This window comes from Achroia grisella, unplaced genomic scaffold (assembly GCF_030625045.1).
Source record: "Achroia grisella isolate CSIRO2021 unplaced genomic scaffold, CSIRO_AGI_Agris_v1 utg874, whole genome shotgun sequence".
Classification (NCBI taxonomy): Eukaryota; Metazoa; Arthropoda; class Insecta; order Lepidoptera; family Pyralidae; genus Achroia; species Achroia grisella.
Window position 1 is genome coordinate 3,608,886 of NW_026713051.1, and position 16,431 is coordinate 3,625,316.

At 33.1% G+C, this 16,431-nt stretch overlaps 1 protein-coding gene across 1 annotated transcript in view; it reads right to left on the minus strand.

Annotated features, from left to right (window-relative positions):
* The window catches only part of LOC131853086 (kalirin), a 221,870-nt gene that overhangs the window by 4,166 nt on the left and 201,273 nt on the right, over nt 1-16,431 (minus strand). Inside the window, exons 37-44 of the mRNA XM_059203902.1 lie at nt 16,268-16,368; nt 15,160-15,352; nt 14,711-14,908; nt 13,445-13,651; nt 12,638-12,879; nt 4,892-5,111; nt 435-1,202; nt 43-321 (exon numbers count right to left, since the gene is read on the minus strand). Of these exons, the coding sequence (XP_059059885.1) occupies nt 43-321; nt 435-1,202; nt 4,892-5,111; nt 12,638-12,879; nt 13,445-13,651; nt 14,711-14,908; nt 15,160-15,352; nt 16,268-16,368 (2,208 nt within the window). The remainder of the gene's footprint in view (nt 1-42; nt 322-434; nt 1,203-4,891; nt 5,112-12,637; nt 12,880-13,444; nt 13,652-14,710; nt 14,909-15,159; nt 15,353-16,267; nt 16,369-16,431) is intronic.

Sequence of the window (16,431 nt, forward strand, 5' to 3'; positions counted from 1 at the left end):
AAAATAATAACACAATTGTTCAATACAGTAGATGTAACTTACCCTAACGTCAAGATGCGCGACATTGTTGCTGTGCAGCCAATCAAGCGCCGACAACAGTTGCTTTGTGTGTTGCGCGACCATTTGTTGCGTGTACACATGCGGCGAGGAAGCTGCCCACTCGAGCAATGGGCCGCCTCCTATAAGTTCCAGTACAAGTGTGTGTGCACCTGCACGCGGCACCTCAGCAAACAACGCCATAGCGCGGACTACTGCGCCGTGTGCCGACTGCGAGAGGATGCGATATTCACGCATCGCGTCTGCACCGCGACCAGCTAATACCTAGACGAAATTGGAAATGTAATACAAGAACAGATAAAGAACCAAATAAAACAAAATAATAAATTATAATTGCAAATGTAACAAGTGAAATAAGACAGTCTTGTGTGACCAACCTGTTTCAATGCGACCCTTTGACCGGTGCCTGTGTCTCGGGCGGCTAGGACTCTAGCAGTGCGACCGCGTCCTATTTCCTCTTCTACGCTGTATCTTCTTGCGAATTGTTCGCGCTGCCAGCCGCCGCCGCCGCCACATGCAGCCGGCCCAGACGCGGTCCCAGCTGCGCCACTACGGCCGCATATTAATCTAAAGCTGTATTGGCCTGCTGGCAATTCCTCTAAAGCTAAAGTGTTAGCCGCGGCAGGCGTCTCAGTCGCTCGTCTCCATTCTCCTTCACCGACGCGACAGTATTCTAAATGTGCGGGTGTCGGTTCGTCCCATTGTACGACGAGTCCTCCGCCAGGATGCGCGCGGACCGCCGGTACGCCTGGTACCCCTCCCGACCCCACGGTCAGTCTTGCTGAACATTGTACACCACCCAACTCGTTGCTAATGAGACAGCAGTAGACGCCCGCATCGGAAGCTCGACACGCATGGATTGTGAGCGCGGCGAGACCTTCAGGGGTGAGGCTGATTGCAAAACGCCCACCGTGACGTAACACGCGAGTCTCTGGTGCCGTTTTTCGCCATGAGGCAGAGGCGCGAGTGGCGACGGCGCGACAAGACAGTGTAGCAGTAGCTAAGGGCGACACTGTGACATCAGTAGCCGGTTCTGATAGTTCAGGCGCGCGTAGCTCGGTGACAATGCCGTCCACGCTGGATTCGCCACTGCCACCGCTACCTCCGCGCCGTAGCTTCAATCCCCACGGTCGCTTCGACAAGCCCTGTTACGATTCACACACTGATTTCTCGACGTTGGTTCGGTTACAGTGAAGCGTGATTCACAAGCAACACATGCATGCCCATAGCGCTCCATCACCGTGGAGACCGTCCACTTTTGTTATTACAACTAAACTATTTGCAACGAATAAATAAAACTTAGTCATTGGCGGCTATTCCGAATCACTACGCACAAAAAGTCCCGCAAGTGAGTCGAATTGGCTCGCTATCACAGTCTATGTTAAAAATGCATTCCCCCGTATATCATACCTACAACAAAAGAAATATAGACAAGCGTTAAAATAAGAAGAAGACATGCAAAAGAATAAGAAAATGCAAATTATAGTTAGTGCTGCAAAGTAGATCGTATAAAGTACTACGAATTTATAAAAGAAAATAAAACAATAGATCTGTACCATTTAATTAACAGTGCTTGAAGTGAAGGTGACAGAGATAGAACAATCATGCAAAACCCAACTAAAGCTAAAAAAAGTAAAGCGTCACAATCCAAACGATATTTACCATAGAATTATGAATTTGTTTGGATATTCAGATAAAATAGTATGCCATTTATTTAAATACAGTTTTTTGTTTAATTAAATGGCAATGCCTCCGACTACCCCATTTGGGTTAACAGTCATAAGAACTTATTTTAACGTATATTTAGTAAATTCTCTTTGCTGGATATAACTATCTTTTTGGATTATTATTATTATTTACAACACCAAAAACTAATTCTAATGGTTTATTCAAAATATATATATTACTGAACCCCCTATTCCGTGAGAATTTTAATAAGTTTTTTCCTAATGTAACATACATTAGGAAAAAACTTATTAAAATTCTAGCGAACTATACAGCATCTATAATAGTTAACGCTAAGAAATCACTTCTTTGGATTTTTAACGTTCGGATTGTCTACGCTCTACAATTATTGAAAATTTTAACTAAATTATTGTTAAAGTTTAATGAAAACTAAGCGATTTGTGTTAGAGCTGCCAGCCTTTTATCGTTTTTACTTTAATTTTTTTTTTTTAGGGAAAAGTCGGGTAATTTGGACTACATTCTTATTCAATCTTTAGTGTATATCATGATTAATCATGAATTATTATTAGGCTTTACATATATGAAACTAAAGTAATAACTTTAGCTTAGTTCTAATTTAGACCATTGGTTTTGTTCTTTGAGTGACGACGTTAGACTTCGATAGGCTCTAGTAAGAAAAACAACCTAAATCTCGGCAAGATACCGACAAAATATTGAAAGATATTCATATAAAACAATCACCGCAAAAAATAATGTTTTATATAAAAGTTTGCGATTCCAATATTAATAATATACACACTGTACAACAGCTGACATATTTTTAGTCAGTAATTACTTTTGAATTTGACACATTCTTTCTTCTAATTAATAGCTGCTATTATAACTGGACGAGAAGGGCTTAAGATTGTGCCCAGTGGCGTGCCTTGGGAGAGGCCTATATCCAGCAGTGGACTGCAGTGGGTTGATGATGATCAGAATCATAAACTATTTTCAAATGCGCTGCAAAATATAGTGTGCTAATCATTTTTAATTTGTTTACTCTCATTTATACCTCTACTATAAATGCCATTATATAGAAGGTACTGAAATCTTATGCATTGTTATTTAGACTATTTCCCTTATTAATTAATCATATATTGCATTTTGCAAATGTTTCTACTGTTCGTAATATAATCTATAAGTTCAATAATATTTAATAGTGATAGTAAATTGAACCTGTCTATTTTATTTTATCTGCTTGTGGTCCATATATGCAATGTTAGAAGCATACCTTATCATATCCATTTATTGAAATTGAAAAACTACTATTTAATATATGAGAGTAGTCCAATTCAGTTGACAGTCCAATATTCAATACTTTCCCCTAAATGCTTTTAATATTATACAGTATTATAAATGAAATAAAAAAATAAATGGGTAAATAATAAACGAGTAGTATATTACTTTTTATTTCATAAGTGTTAAATTAAACTAAATTTTGTTTTCAACAAAACATTTTTTTCCTTTTATTCACCTTCTTTTATTTAATTTTGTATTATTCGGTTCATCATAAATGTAATAATATTGTACTTTAATGGTAAACCATTAATATTGTACATTAATGGTAACCTATGTATTATTATATGGATAATAATACATAGGTACTATATAAACCGATTACAAAACCACAAAACTTTTAAGAAATTTAAAGCAGACCTACGTAAACAACTGTAGAGAAATAATTTTTATTTATGCAAATATGTAACTTCACAAGACCTGTGACGAATTCATTTCATTCGCCTAAATTATAGTTTTATACATAATTGTATCCACTGTCCATGCAATATTTTGTCATTTATTTATTGTGTATTCAGTAGTAGTCTTGAGAGTAAGACATAAACTAGTTTTCATACCTAGGTAACAAGTACATATATTACCTGATTTTTATTTTATAATTAGTCATTAAGAAATACATATAACCCCAAATACCCTACGACCTTATTTGTATCAATTCCTATTTTTAATGGCACTTTAATAATTTTCCACTCTCTTTTTTTAATATGATTAGCAAAATATTCACTAGAAATAATTTGTTTGCCAAAACAATGTTTGCTGGGTCGGCTAGTAACATACTCGTTTATATATTGCATTTTGTAATTTGCATGAGATTATAAGGTGAATGTGTGTATTTTAGTTCTATTCTAGGTTTATGAAATCAGCTATCTATGTACTTTAAATTATTAATTTATATATAATATATAATATGATAAATTAATAACTACCAATGTATGATGCACACTAATTCACAATAAGACAAGTACCTAAATGAAAATACTGGCTAAATAAACAAAGTTCTATTTTCTTTCATAAGATTCTTTGTAGATTCATTTTTAGTAGGTACTTGACGTTTATAAGCAGCAAAAATATTGAGCTCTTGACGTTCATAAGCGGTTAAATGATTTCTGAATTTTAAATTTGAATTTGGGCACTAATGCTATGTAATTTGTTTTATCTAAATATTTCAGTATATATTTATAAATTTAAGCATTGTAAGCATTTTAGATTAGTAACAATCTGTTGTAGTGAAAGGCCTGTGGTTAATATATCATCAGAATATTCATATATATATATTTTCAGTTTTCATTGTGCTTAATTCATATTCGGTTGTATAAGATCCCTATATATACTCATTTGAATATATATTGGATCATTTTTATAGGTACATAGTAACCATCATTTATTACCATTAGATGCTGGTTACCATACCAGTAGTTATTGTTATAAGTTTAAAAACAACGCTGGTCCCAATGAAATTATCCACAAACCTATAGGTGAATTAGTAGTCGGTGTTAGTAAAATAATCTACGGTCACATTAGCGGATGAAGACTTGTATCGCGTTGTCGCGCTAGAACTTTATGTTAGGCCTGCGGTGTACTAAATAGATTATCTTCCCAACTTCTATTTCCTTTGAAGAATCTGTATTTCTGCATGGATTTTATATGCGCTAATAAAAAACATCAGCTAGAACGGCATTCAAGTTCCGCCAGATAATATTCCTGGCCTGGCCAAACATGTCGCGACAATGCAAACCGCCGAATGCCGATAATGTGGTCGCAGTATAAGTGTTAGTCAACCCTTTCACCTCAGGCAACCTGAGAGTGTACTCACGTTGGCATGCGGCGGTGAGGTGGGACTCACGGCCGTATTCCCTGTAACGTTAACTGTCTTCTTTCTCTCGTCGCTGCGACTTGTAGTAGTAGGTAGGTTGATTGTGTTCGCTTTAGCGTGCGGTCGCTGCGTGCGCTGGCGCAATTCGGGCGCTAGCCGACCGCCCAGTGACGGCGGAACGCTCTCAGTTTTACGCAGACCGCACCAACCCTCACCCACGCTAATAGGACGGGAATAGGACCAATTAAAAATTAAGAGAAATAAAAAAAAAAACGGGCACGCCAGCTCGGTACTTCGCTTCGCCTTTGGCTTTGACTATAGGAAATAAAAGGATTAATGGTTGCGTTGTTAGGCGAAACGAACATATCTACGCTGTACATTTTGATGGCGCGACCTTAGTTATTGCAAACGATTATTTGGTTAGTGAGCATTACTTGCTATGTAGCGTTGCGCGTGGAGCGTATAGAGTCTAATAGCGTATTATTACTAAGCTGGCCCCCGAACAGAAGATTAAAAAAATAAAGAAAGTCAATATAAGAAGCATGCGGGACTAGAAGCATTAAACCACAAGCATTTTTGATCCACATTTATTAGTTACTCATGTAACATATATTTCTGTATTACAGTGATTGTTAGAAATTAGTAGTAAGTATATACATAATTTAGGATTTTGATAAGTATATATACATATGACAAATACAAAACTAACGCACAAGAAACTTGTTCAAATACAAAGAAGTAACTCATTGGTAACTGTTGGTCGAAAATGTCATTGCAGAATGTTTAAAGTACAGTAGATATGAAAATACATGAAATACAGAACAATATTTATATTTAGAACTCGGAAAAAATGTTACATGAAGTACATATAGATTGGTTATTACGATTATGTATTTATTAAACATTGAATACTTGAAGCGATTATATAATGACGCGTCGACTCACTCTTGCCATGACATGTTTGTATAATGAGAAATAGCACAAAAGTAACTAATACTAAACCTATACGGTACAAAGTACAGTCTAAAACCAGTGGAACATTGGATCTAAACAGCCGCAGTGAAGCGTGAACAAATCAAGCAACCCTTATATAAAAACAAACTTTACTCTAACTAAAACCAGCCGGTAATAGCAATACTCACTGTTAAAATACTCCCGTCACACTACTGGAGTTACAAGAAATGTAATAACAAGTGAGTATAGCTAACAACAGCTTTAGTATTCAAGAATGCAAGTCAATAATAATATCCAAATGTTACAATAACCAACAAATTAATTCAGTTTATACAACATAACATAGCCACGACTTAAAACCTCTTCATTAACTTTTCACTTGATGTAAAATTACAGACCTGAGCACTTCTAATAAGCGAATTTATTTATACGTAACCTTACATTCACTTTGTATTTGTGTTCTTATAGCGTTACGATTGCACCAACCCTGACTTTCGCATAGCGTCCCATACCATAACCTAACGAATACATGTTTCATTAAATAGTTATAGTAAATATCTTAACATTATTAACATCGAAAGCGCAGTTTTAAGCAAATCATGGCCTTACTAATCTATTAAAATGTTATTATAATTTATTTGACCGAAATTATAAAAAATATATCAGGGTTGTAATGTCAAATGATTGGAACGCGTGGACGTAACAAATATAATAGTCAGTTTCGGCCCCAAAACAACAAAGTAAAGTAATCAAAATTCAATACACGCTAAACTGTATATGGGACAAATGAATACTTTATTACGAAACCAGATTAAACGGTCCTATAACTACGAATTATTATATCATTATTCTATTCTTTTTAGCACAGCAATTGTATTAGAACGTTTCACAATAGCTATACTCAGATAAAAAGTATAATGAATTATTATTACAGCGTTCAAGTAATAATAAATAGCTAGGTATTATTTGATAGGTATAGTCGGCAAGTAATCAATTCCTTATTAAATAACAATCGTCGATTTTTATATCCTAAGGGTCGAGTCTTAATTAATGATAATACTATAAATGCGATTAAATACGGTTAAATATAATTACGTGATTAAATACTATTAATGTAAACAGAATGATTAGACGCGGTTAAATGTAATATATGAGTTTTATTTACTACCTAAATTAATGTGTATTAGATAATGCATATACGGTTGCCTTATATTAACAGTGATCAAGTTTAACGAGATCGCCTTTAAATTGTATTACTAAAAACTATTATAGCTTACCATCGCTCTAAATATTAAGTTTACCTACTCTATTGATTATTATATAATATAATGTAGATGTGACTATCCTACGTTTAAACTGTGTAATTCAAAATGCATTAATATAATACTTAACCTATTCTAAGGGTACACATTATTTAATTTTTGAAGAAATAGAAGTGTGAATTTCCAGTATCAGTATAAGTTGTAAAAATAGAAACATTAGATATAATACATAAAGTATTATTCCATAAACATGAGATCTCATCATATGGTGGTAATAATGGCAGTTCTTTGGCAGTATTTTAAACGATTTCAAATTATAGATAACCTAGTTAATTAATTTCAATATATACTACTTATATTACTAATAATTAATCACGTACATTCTAACGACAAAATAAAAAAAATCGGGTCCAAGTACACTTTCGAAGACCTAATTAAGACAATAACAAAAATGCTTTTCGAGAAAAAAATAAGCAATACCTAACCTATTTTTTCTCGAAGTCATGCTACAATATTGCCATTTGGCATATAGAGCATAGCTTATGCCCCTCAAATCATCATTGGGACAACCTAACCTAAAAATTAATGAACAAACGTTAGTAGTAAGAATATGGGTTGAAAATAGGAACAAATAATAAGAAAAAATAAAAAAAAAACATATATATAGTAAAAAGCATATACTGTACCATGATTTAGTGAAAGAAATAGGAAAGTAATCACTCTCCTCTTTTTTTCTCGAAAACTGGGTACAGTATATACGTTTTGGTATATAGAGCACAGGTTAAAACTTCTTTTGTAACAAAAAATAATGCATTTACGTTGGTAGGAACAACTTGAGCAGAAAAAATAAATCATTAATAAACTACAAAAATAAAATCAAAATAAAAATGTAAAAATTTCAAGAAAAAAGGAAGTGATATAAATAAAATCAAAATAAAGAATGTAAAAATTTCAAGAAAAAAAGAAGTGATAAGACTCCTATTTTTTCTAGAAAGCCTGCTACAATATATGCTTTTGGCATATAGAGCATAAGATTATGTCCCTCAAACCATCACTGGGACAAAGTAAAAAATATTTATTTGAATACTTTAAAGTTTTAAAAAAACTAATTCAGATACGTTGAGATTAAGAATTTGGACGGAAAAAATAAATCGATAATAAACTACAAGAATAAAATCAAAATAAAGAATGTAAAAATTTCAAGAAAAAAAAGAAGTGATAACACTCCTATTTTTTCTAGAAAGCATGCTACTATATATGCTTTTGGCATATAGAGCATAGATTATGTCCCTCAAACCATCACTGGGACAAAGTAACAAAGATTTATTTTAATACTTCAAAGTTTTTATAAAAATTAATGCACATACGATGGGAGTAAGAATTTGGTCAGAAAAATAAACCAATAATAAACTACAAAAATAGAAGCAAAGTAAAGTAAAAAAATTCGAGAAAAACATGATTACCCTTCTATTTTTCTCGAAAGCATGCTACAATATATGCTTTTTGGCATATAGAGCATAGGTTATGTCCCTCAAACCATCACGGGGACAAACAAATAAATGATTGTTAATACTTTAAAGTCCAGATTAAATGTATAAACTGAAGCTAGGTAGGAATGTTTAGTTTAAGAAATAAATTAGAACAAAATAAAAGTACTTTGTGAAAAAATGAATTTATACCACTTTTTTTTTTCTCGAAAACATGCTACGATATATGCTTTTTGGCATATAGAGCATAGGTTATGTCCCTCAAACCATCACTGGGACAAACTAATAAAAGATTCTCTAACACTATTCAAAGCATTATGAACCGAAGTTTGATAGTAAAAAAAAAACCAAGCAGAAAATAAAAAAAAAATAAGCATGAAATAAGACATCGAGAAATCAGGAAATGATTCTACTTGTTTTTTTCTCGAAAGCATCCTAAAATATATGTCTATTGGCATATAAAGCATAAGTTATACCCTCAAATGATCACTGAGCAATACTAACAAAAGATTTTATAATATTAAAGATTTTATAAAAATATATTACCTTAAATAATCTCGACCCCTGCATTAATTATACGAACATAAGGAATCTCGCAATCAGATCACGTATTTCTCACTCAGTAGTTTATCGAAAATTTTGTAACAAATATATATATATATATATATATCTCATCTTTGGAAACTAATGCCTCTTCTACTGGAACACTGTGGGTTTATGAATTACTTAAAAAAATGTATCGTAAATTAACAGATGAAGTACGTATATAAATTAATAGAGAATTGAAATATTATTAGGTCACAGGACAGAATAGCTTTTGGTTTTAAGGAGATTTATAAATTCATTGGTCACCTAGTAAATGTGTATTGAATATTAATCCTAGCATGCACCTATATACTATCCATCACTTTCAATTATTTGCGTACCATCATACCTTTATATCCAGTCTTCTTCGATTCCTACTTAATGCTATATAATAAATAAAATAATATAACTTTTTTATACTAATAGGTTCGGTTTTGTTGGAATTATTACGCCTTTGTTAACGTATTTCATTACTTGGAAATTGCGATGGAACTTAGGCAATTACATTACATTGTTGACATCGTAATATTGAATCAATGTTAATTTCATAGTAGTATCAGATTCAGTATGCCAAATATTATGACCGTAACCATTAAAATAAATATCTACAATTAGACATTCATAATAATTAAATTTCACAATTTTTATTTTATACAAATGCCGCAATCTGCGGTCACATTATCGACGCCACATTAGAGCGCGTTGTCACTATAAGGGCCCTGTTTTACATAGATCTTCTGCGGACTACATGTCTGTAATTACGCTTCGATCAAATTTAATTCGATGGCATTTGTGTTTGATATGAAAATTGAACAGCGTTACCTCAGCGAACTTTCTCGAGATCAAACTTACAATGAGATACTTGTTTTTAATACGCAGTGAACAGCAGTATTCGCAAAAACGATTCGCGATAGTATAGGGAAAGATTTGATCAGACATATCGCAACAACGCAACCGCCAAATGTTGATAATGCGGCCGCAGCATGAAATATAAATATGGCAATTATGTGCCAATATCGGATTTCATGATTGACTAGATAAAGGCACCATTAGTAAATTTGTACTAAATGGCACCCATCATTATAATTAACACTGATATACTACGTGCAAAGTGCCGTATTTTATATAATTCATTTGAATGAGGTAGATGTGTATAACGCCTGGCTCAATGGGCTCACGACGTGAATAATATAAACAAACATCTACTAGTATAATTCGACATTGTCCTATACATACTGTAGATATACTAAAGTATACGACATCAAATTCAACTGTTATTTAGAACAGTTGAAGCCTATGGTTAATTACAATTAGTGGCAGTATTTTATTGCATATTGTCAACACTGTGATACTGTAATCAGAAGGATTTCATCATCAGTGGAAGGCTTGCTGGATCCTACAAATACGTCTAAGCCAACGCTACAATAATTTGCATTAAAACGGAGCAACGGTTGCAATGACATGAGATAGGTGTGAGGTACATAACTACGCGTCCTAATCATAGATTAACATTAAATTTTCAAAATAATTATATCTAAATATCAATTCCAATGTAATTAACCTAACATGGACATTATTATAACTCACGCGTGGGAGCACGACTTTCCACGATTAATAATTAAATTATATTACAATTATATTTATTATCGTATCCATCACCGCATGTTAGTGTTAGGTTATAAAAAATAAATAATATGATATTAAATTTGTTATAATTATTCTACGTATCCGCCCCCACAAGCACGATCATTTGGATATTTCAATCATAAAAAAGTTCTTTAAAATTCGTTTTACCCGTCTCTGAATGTCTATTAAAATCGTCTGAATATAGGAAACGAATTATTTTATAACTCGTGTATTTAAGGTTTTAAAATCCCTGTTCAAATTGAATAAAAGATGATTAATTTTGATTTTATTAAAGTATCGTGCCTGCAGTGGGTACAAAAACATTCTGAAGTTACATTAGAAAATAATGTAAAATATTTTTGAAAACAAAAGAAAAGAAAAGTCAGGACTGGTAGAGGTGTGTTTTAGATTAGAGGGTCTATTTTAGATAGTACGCTAGAGTAAACGTATAATGCAATTGTTGTTTAATTATGAAGAACATTTCACATACACCTATGTTAATAGGCACCAAAAGCTTACACTCAATGTTAGTACTCGAATAGAAAAAAAATATTACAGAATTTCCAGCAAATCTAAATAACTTCAGAATATTTTTAATACACGCAATTATTAAGTTTTACATATATTAATTATCACGCCATGAAAAACCTGCTATTTGCCGCGAAAAATCTAAAGTGGTAGTATATACCATATAAATAGAAAAAAAATATTATCAAGCTGGGATTTTACTTTAATTTTAAAAATTAATATATTTATTAACTTAGTAGTAGAAAAACTTAATGAAAACTAACGTATTTTAACTAAATGTGCAATAAAGTTATTCTACTTATAGCATTATCTTGATGCAATTGTTAAAGTGATAATTGGACTAACTCAGTTTAGGATGAGATTCATAATGACTGGTACATAAAGGTGCGAACATAAATAGTAGCAAATGAGGCAGGTCCGACCTCTTTAGACTTTCGCAGCAGGTTGTTATAGGATGGACCGCTTATCACAGAGTAGCAGTATATTAATTATGGTTATGTGAAACGCTGCCAATGTTGGATGTTCGGATACGCTCACGTTACACGTATAAAGAGTATATATAATGATCAGCGTCACTGTCGCTGCCACTTGGCAACTCGCCTTTGGAATTTTTACTCGACAGTTTGATAACATTATGTAATATACCGCACATTGTAAATGTTTATTTAGTTTCATGTATTTATATACACTTATAATTTACTTCGAGCATGTGAAAAGAATGTCAGATAAAAAGATTACGATACAATTTTAATGCGACAGTGAGCACGCGGATACTGAGACAGGTCTAAATTTGTGTTGTAATGAGATAGACCGTATAATATCTGGTGTAAGATTCAAGATCGCGAGTTATGAAAATGTGTAGCAATTGAGTTACCGTAAGGGAAAACCTGATTTAGATATGTGATTTAAATAATTACATATACTCATTGTCTCCTCCACAAGTTAGGATACAGTTGAATACAGTACTTAAATGAAACACTACAAAGTATAATACATCATAATCTAGGTTCATGACGCGATAAGTACTTAATATAGTATTACCATTCCATAAACTACCCAGAGATTTGAGTAGTAATCTCTGCCTAAAATACTTATTATTATAAGAGACGATACTAGTCTAAACAATAAAATCACGCTACCTCTGGCAGCCGGCAAACATTATTCCGTTTCATAAACAAAGAGATAAACGTGGAATACCTAAGCCCACGGTTTTCCCTAAGTAACTTGTGCGTATCCGAAGACAACATTAAATACTAAATTGTATGTAAGATCCATACTGCCGGTATTGTTCCGCCTGTACTTACGCAGCGGGGTCGCGAGCTGGCTCTCTATGCAGCTCTCTATCCTTGAGATATGCGCCAGGATTCTCCAGAGCTTCGCCGAAGATTCTCTGCGACTGCAAAATCCTTGATAGCGTGGATATCCAATCCTGGCAGCGAGCTTCTGGAGCGCGGCACAAGTACGACTGTTTCGGTTTGTTGGGATCTACCGAGTGAATGATGAACGCTCCGGGGATCTCTACTTCTTCCAGTTCCATCTTGTTCACCTGGTAATTGATTGGACAATTACTGATTCTGCCACGGTTGCACTCTTTATATTAAAACACTGGTAGATAGACGTTATATTATGAATCGACTTCGACTCCATACTAATAATATAAATGCGAAAATATGTTTCTCTGATTGTTATTTTAATGGGTTATACTGATATTAATGAAATTTAAGTTGAACATACATAGATTATATCACAATGATGCCTCGGTGGTCTAGCGATTTAGCACATCGCTCTATTTCGGATGGTCGCGGATTCGATTCTTCGCACATTTTTATTCATGACTATGATTGTTTGTATCGGATTGGGTGTTTTCTTTGTATATTATGTATATAATATTTATAAAAAAAAAGAAAGTATTTATATCAGCTGTCTAGTACCCATAACACCAGCTCTGCTTACAGTGTGACTAGATGGTGCTGTGTTAATTGTCCAGGGTTATTTATTTAATTTTCTCCAAACTCAGACGAAGTTGGTAGTTATTAAATATGCGATGGCTCAATATTACTAGAAACTATGATGTATACTTATGATTTGTTCGTTTATATAAGTTTACAAACCTGCACATGTGCTTTGTAGTGGTATGTAGGGCTGACGAACTGAGTCTTTTTGCCTACGATTTTCGCTTCACTGAAGATCACGCATTGTTCGAATAGGAATACTTGGAACTCCTTGCTCTTCCCCTCGCGATCAATGCCGCCGCCCGTAATATCAGACACCACTAATGGTTCCTGGAACAATAGCTTTCCTTGGGAAGCTATGGGGGCCTGTAAAGAAAGAAACATCCTGTTAAACACACGCTTTTCATAAATAACTAACTAGATTTGCAAGATCTGTACTCATTTTTTTATACGTTTTTTTCTACGTATACCAATTATAATTGTGCATATTATATACGACCGATATAATACACAAAAAAAATTCCAATCCTTTCCCAATAATTTTATGTCATAGTTTTTTTAATATGATTGATATTAATCATGTTAAAAAAACTATGACATAAAATTATGCAATCAACTATTAAGATCCTTACTATTTATATTAATCAATAGGAAAATTTGGTCACATTTTTGAATAATTATCTTTATTTCTTAATGTATCAAGTGCAATAAAGTATATTAAAATTTTGTGTATCTTTTTCGATTCGGTTTATTAGTACTACTAGAATCCTCAAAACTGGTACGTTTGTTTAACGTACAATTATAAATAAGAACATAGTATATTATATCTGAATGTACAATTCGTACTGCAAATTAGTACTATGCGAAAAAGAAGAAACAATTACGGAAATAAAATTGCAGATGAAAATACGCCATGTGTATCAATTCAATTATTGCCAATAATATAATAAAATTAATATAGTGAACATACAAACAATAACAATATAAATATATGCCAATTAAAAATATTCTTTATTAAAATAAAACGCAACAGCCATAAATTATTCTAAAACTCATTTGCATATATGTATATAGTTCACTAATTAAAAAAAAATTGTGCAGACGCTACAGCGCTAGTACTTATATTTAATAGGAAGTAGTTATACTAAATTAACATACAATACATATATATAAATTAATATATATATATATATAGCAAATGCATAAGTTACATTAAATTATTAAAAATTAAAATAATTATTAATTATTAACGCAAATTATCATTATAATTAAATAGTCAATATTATAGTTTTGCCAATAATCAATTGATACAGACATCGCATATAGCCTAAATAAATACAGTTCTTGTGTCACAATAAAAAAAAAGAATCGCATACAGCATTTTCTAAAAATTATATAAAGAGTTACAATTAAAATATGACTTACCGTAAATCCCCTTAGGCGTCCGACATCCATCATTTTGTTGGCATTCTTTGGTATTATGTCCGAGCATTCTACAGCATCACGCAGGGCTTCCAGTACCGGTTTCGAAGCGCTGGCTTGCTCGGAGTAGGCGTAGATCTTCTTCAACAGCAAATGGTATTTTTGGATGCGTTGAATCGGCTTTATTAGTAGATCCCCGAGCTGTAACATAAGTTATAAGGATACATGAATACATACATTGTGTTACATCAACAGGAAAAGATGTCATAAACATATATTCAAAAGGAATAAGTCTTCTTTATGTATAATAATTATACATAGAAGGAACAAATTACTGGAATGTAATGCTTTTCACCTCACATTTCCACTATTTCATATCTTGATTGTTGTTAGTTTAGTCCCGTGCATCATTCATATTCGGTTCGTAACAACAAAAATGTGGTAAGACTCACCTGCAACTTTTGTCCGAGTTTGTGACGTAGCTCTTGGAAATAGGCTTCATTTTCGGAGACGATGAATTCCGATACTGGCTTGTTCCGGCAGTAAGACTCATATAGGAACATGCGCTTTTCCAGGAACCGACGGAATAGGTCGCCGAGCACCTCCGGCTTAATGACGCAGTCTTGCAAATCCTTCACGAATTTACTGCACAGACCATTTTAAAATATACACACCTGATATATCACAAATATTACGCAAGGCTTCCGCAGGGGGATATTGAATGAATCAGTACATTATTAGTCGTTATATGATTTATAATACAATATTGCTTTGCGTTATTTAGCCAATTATGTACGCACGTCCAAATAAACAGATTTTAAGATAGTAGATTTACAATATTATACATTATGAATCATAAATTCGGTCACAAATACAATCTATCAATTTATTATATGGATTTGGAGAAACTCGATTGGTTCATTCTAAAATATTATATTACATTAGGCGAAAGTACAATAGTTACTTCAAGTGCCTTTAATGTTCAGTTTACAATCGCACGCACAGCACCTTTATATAAGTAAACGAAGTAAATAATGATAAATAACTATAAAGATAAATTCAAGGCTAACCACAAGTCGTAATGAGACCGAACTACTGACGAATCATTCTTTCGAGATACATATTAATCCATTCATCTACAAATGACAAACTGCAGAACATTGTGAAAACAGTTTTCAAAAAACTGTCGCATTGCAGAAAATAAATTGTACGTTTAATAATCATTTATGATTCAATTTAATTATACGGTTTTATTCATGTGACTTGTACTTCACTGCAAGTACAGACGTTATTAAAGAGAGTGTTATGTATATTTCACAATATACATAAAAACAGATGACGATCGCCCTTTAAAAAAATCACGAGTACGAACGCATAGTAGAAATCTCATAGAACGACGGGTTGGTTATTATGACGAAACGGTTGAGGCCTAATTGAGTCAATATAATGATTATATAATATAAGCATCAATAACATTTTGCGGTCCCTTCAATATCGTCATATGAGATTTCTACTTTACATTGTATGCGTGTAAACTTGTAAATTGACAAAATTACTCACTCGCGATGGAATTCATAGATAGCTTCTATATTCCCGAACACCATACGGTGGCGTCTGTCATCTCGGAGAGGTTCGGGCATAGGTGGATCATTAGTTTGTTTCTGTGAAGGTTAAGCGTACATTAGCAAACTGTGTCGCATAATTTACCGAATTTTGCCGAAGTA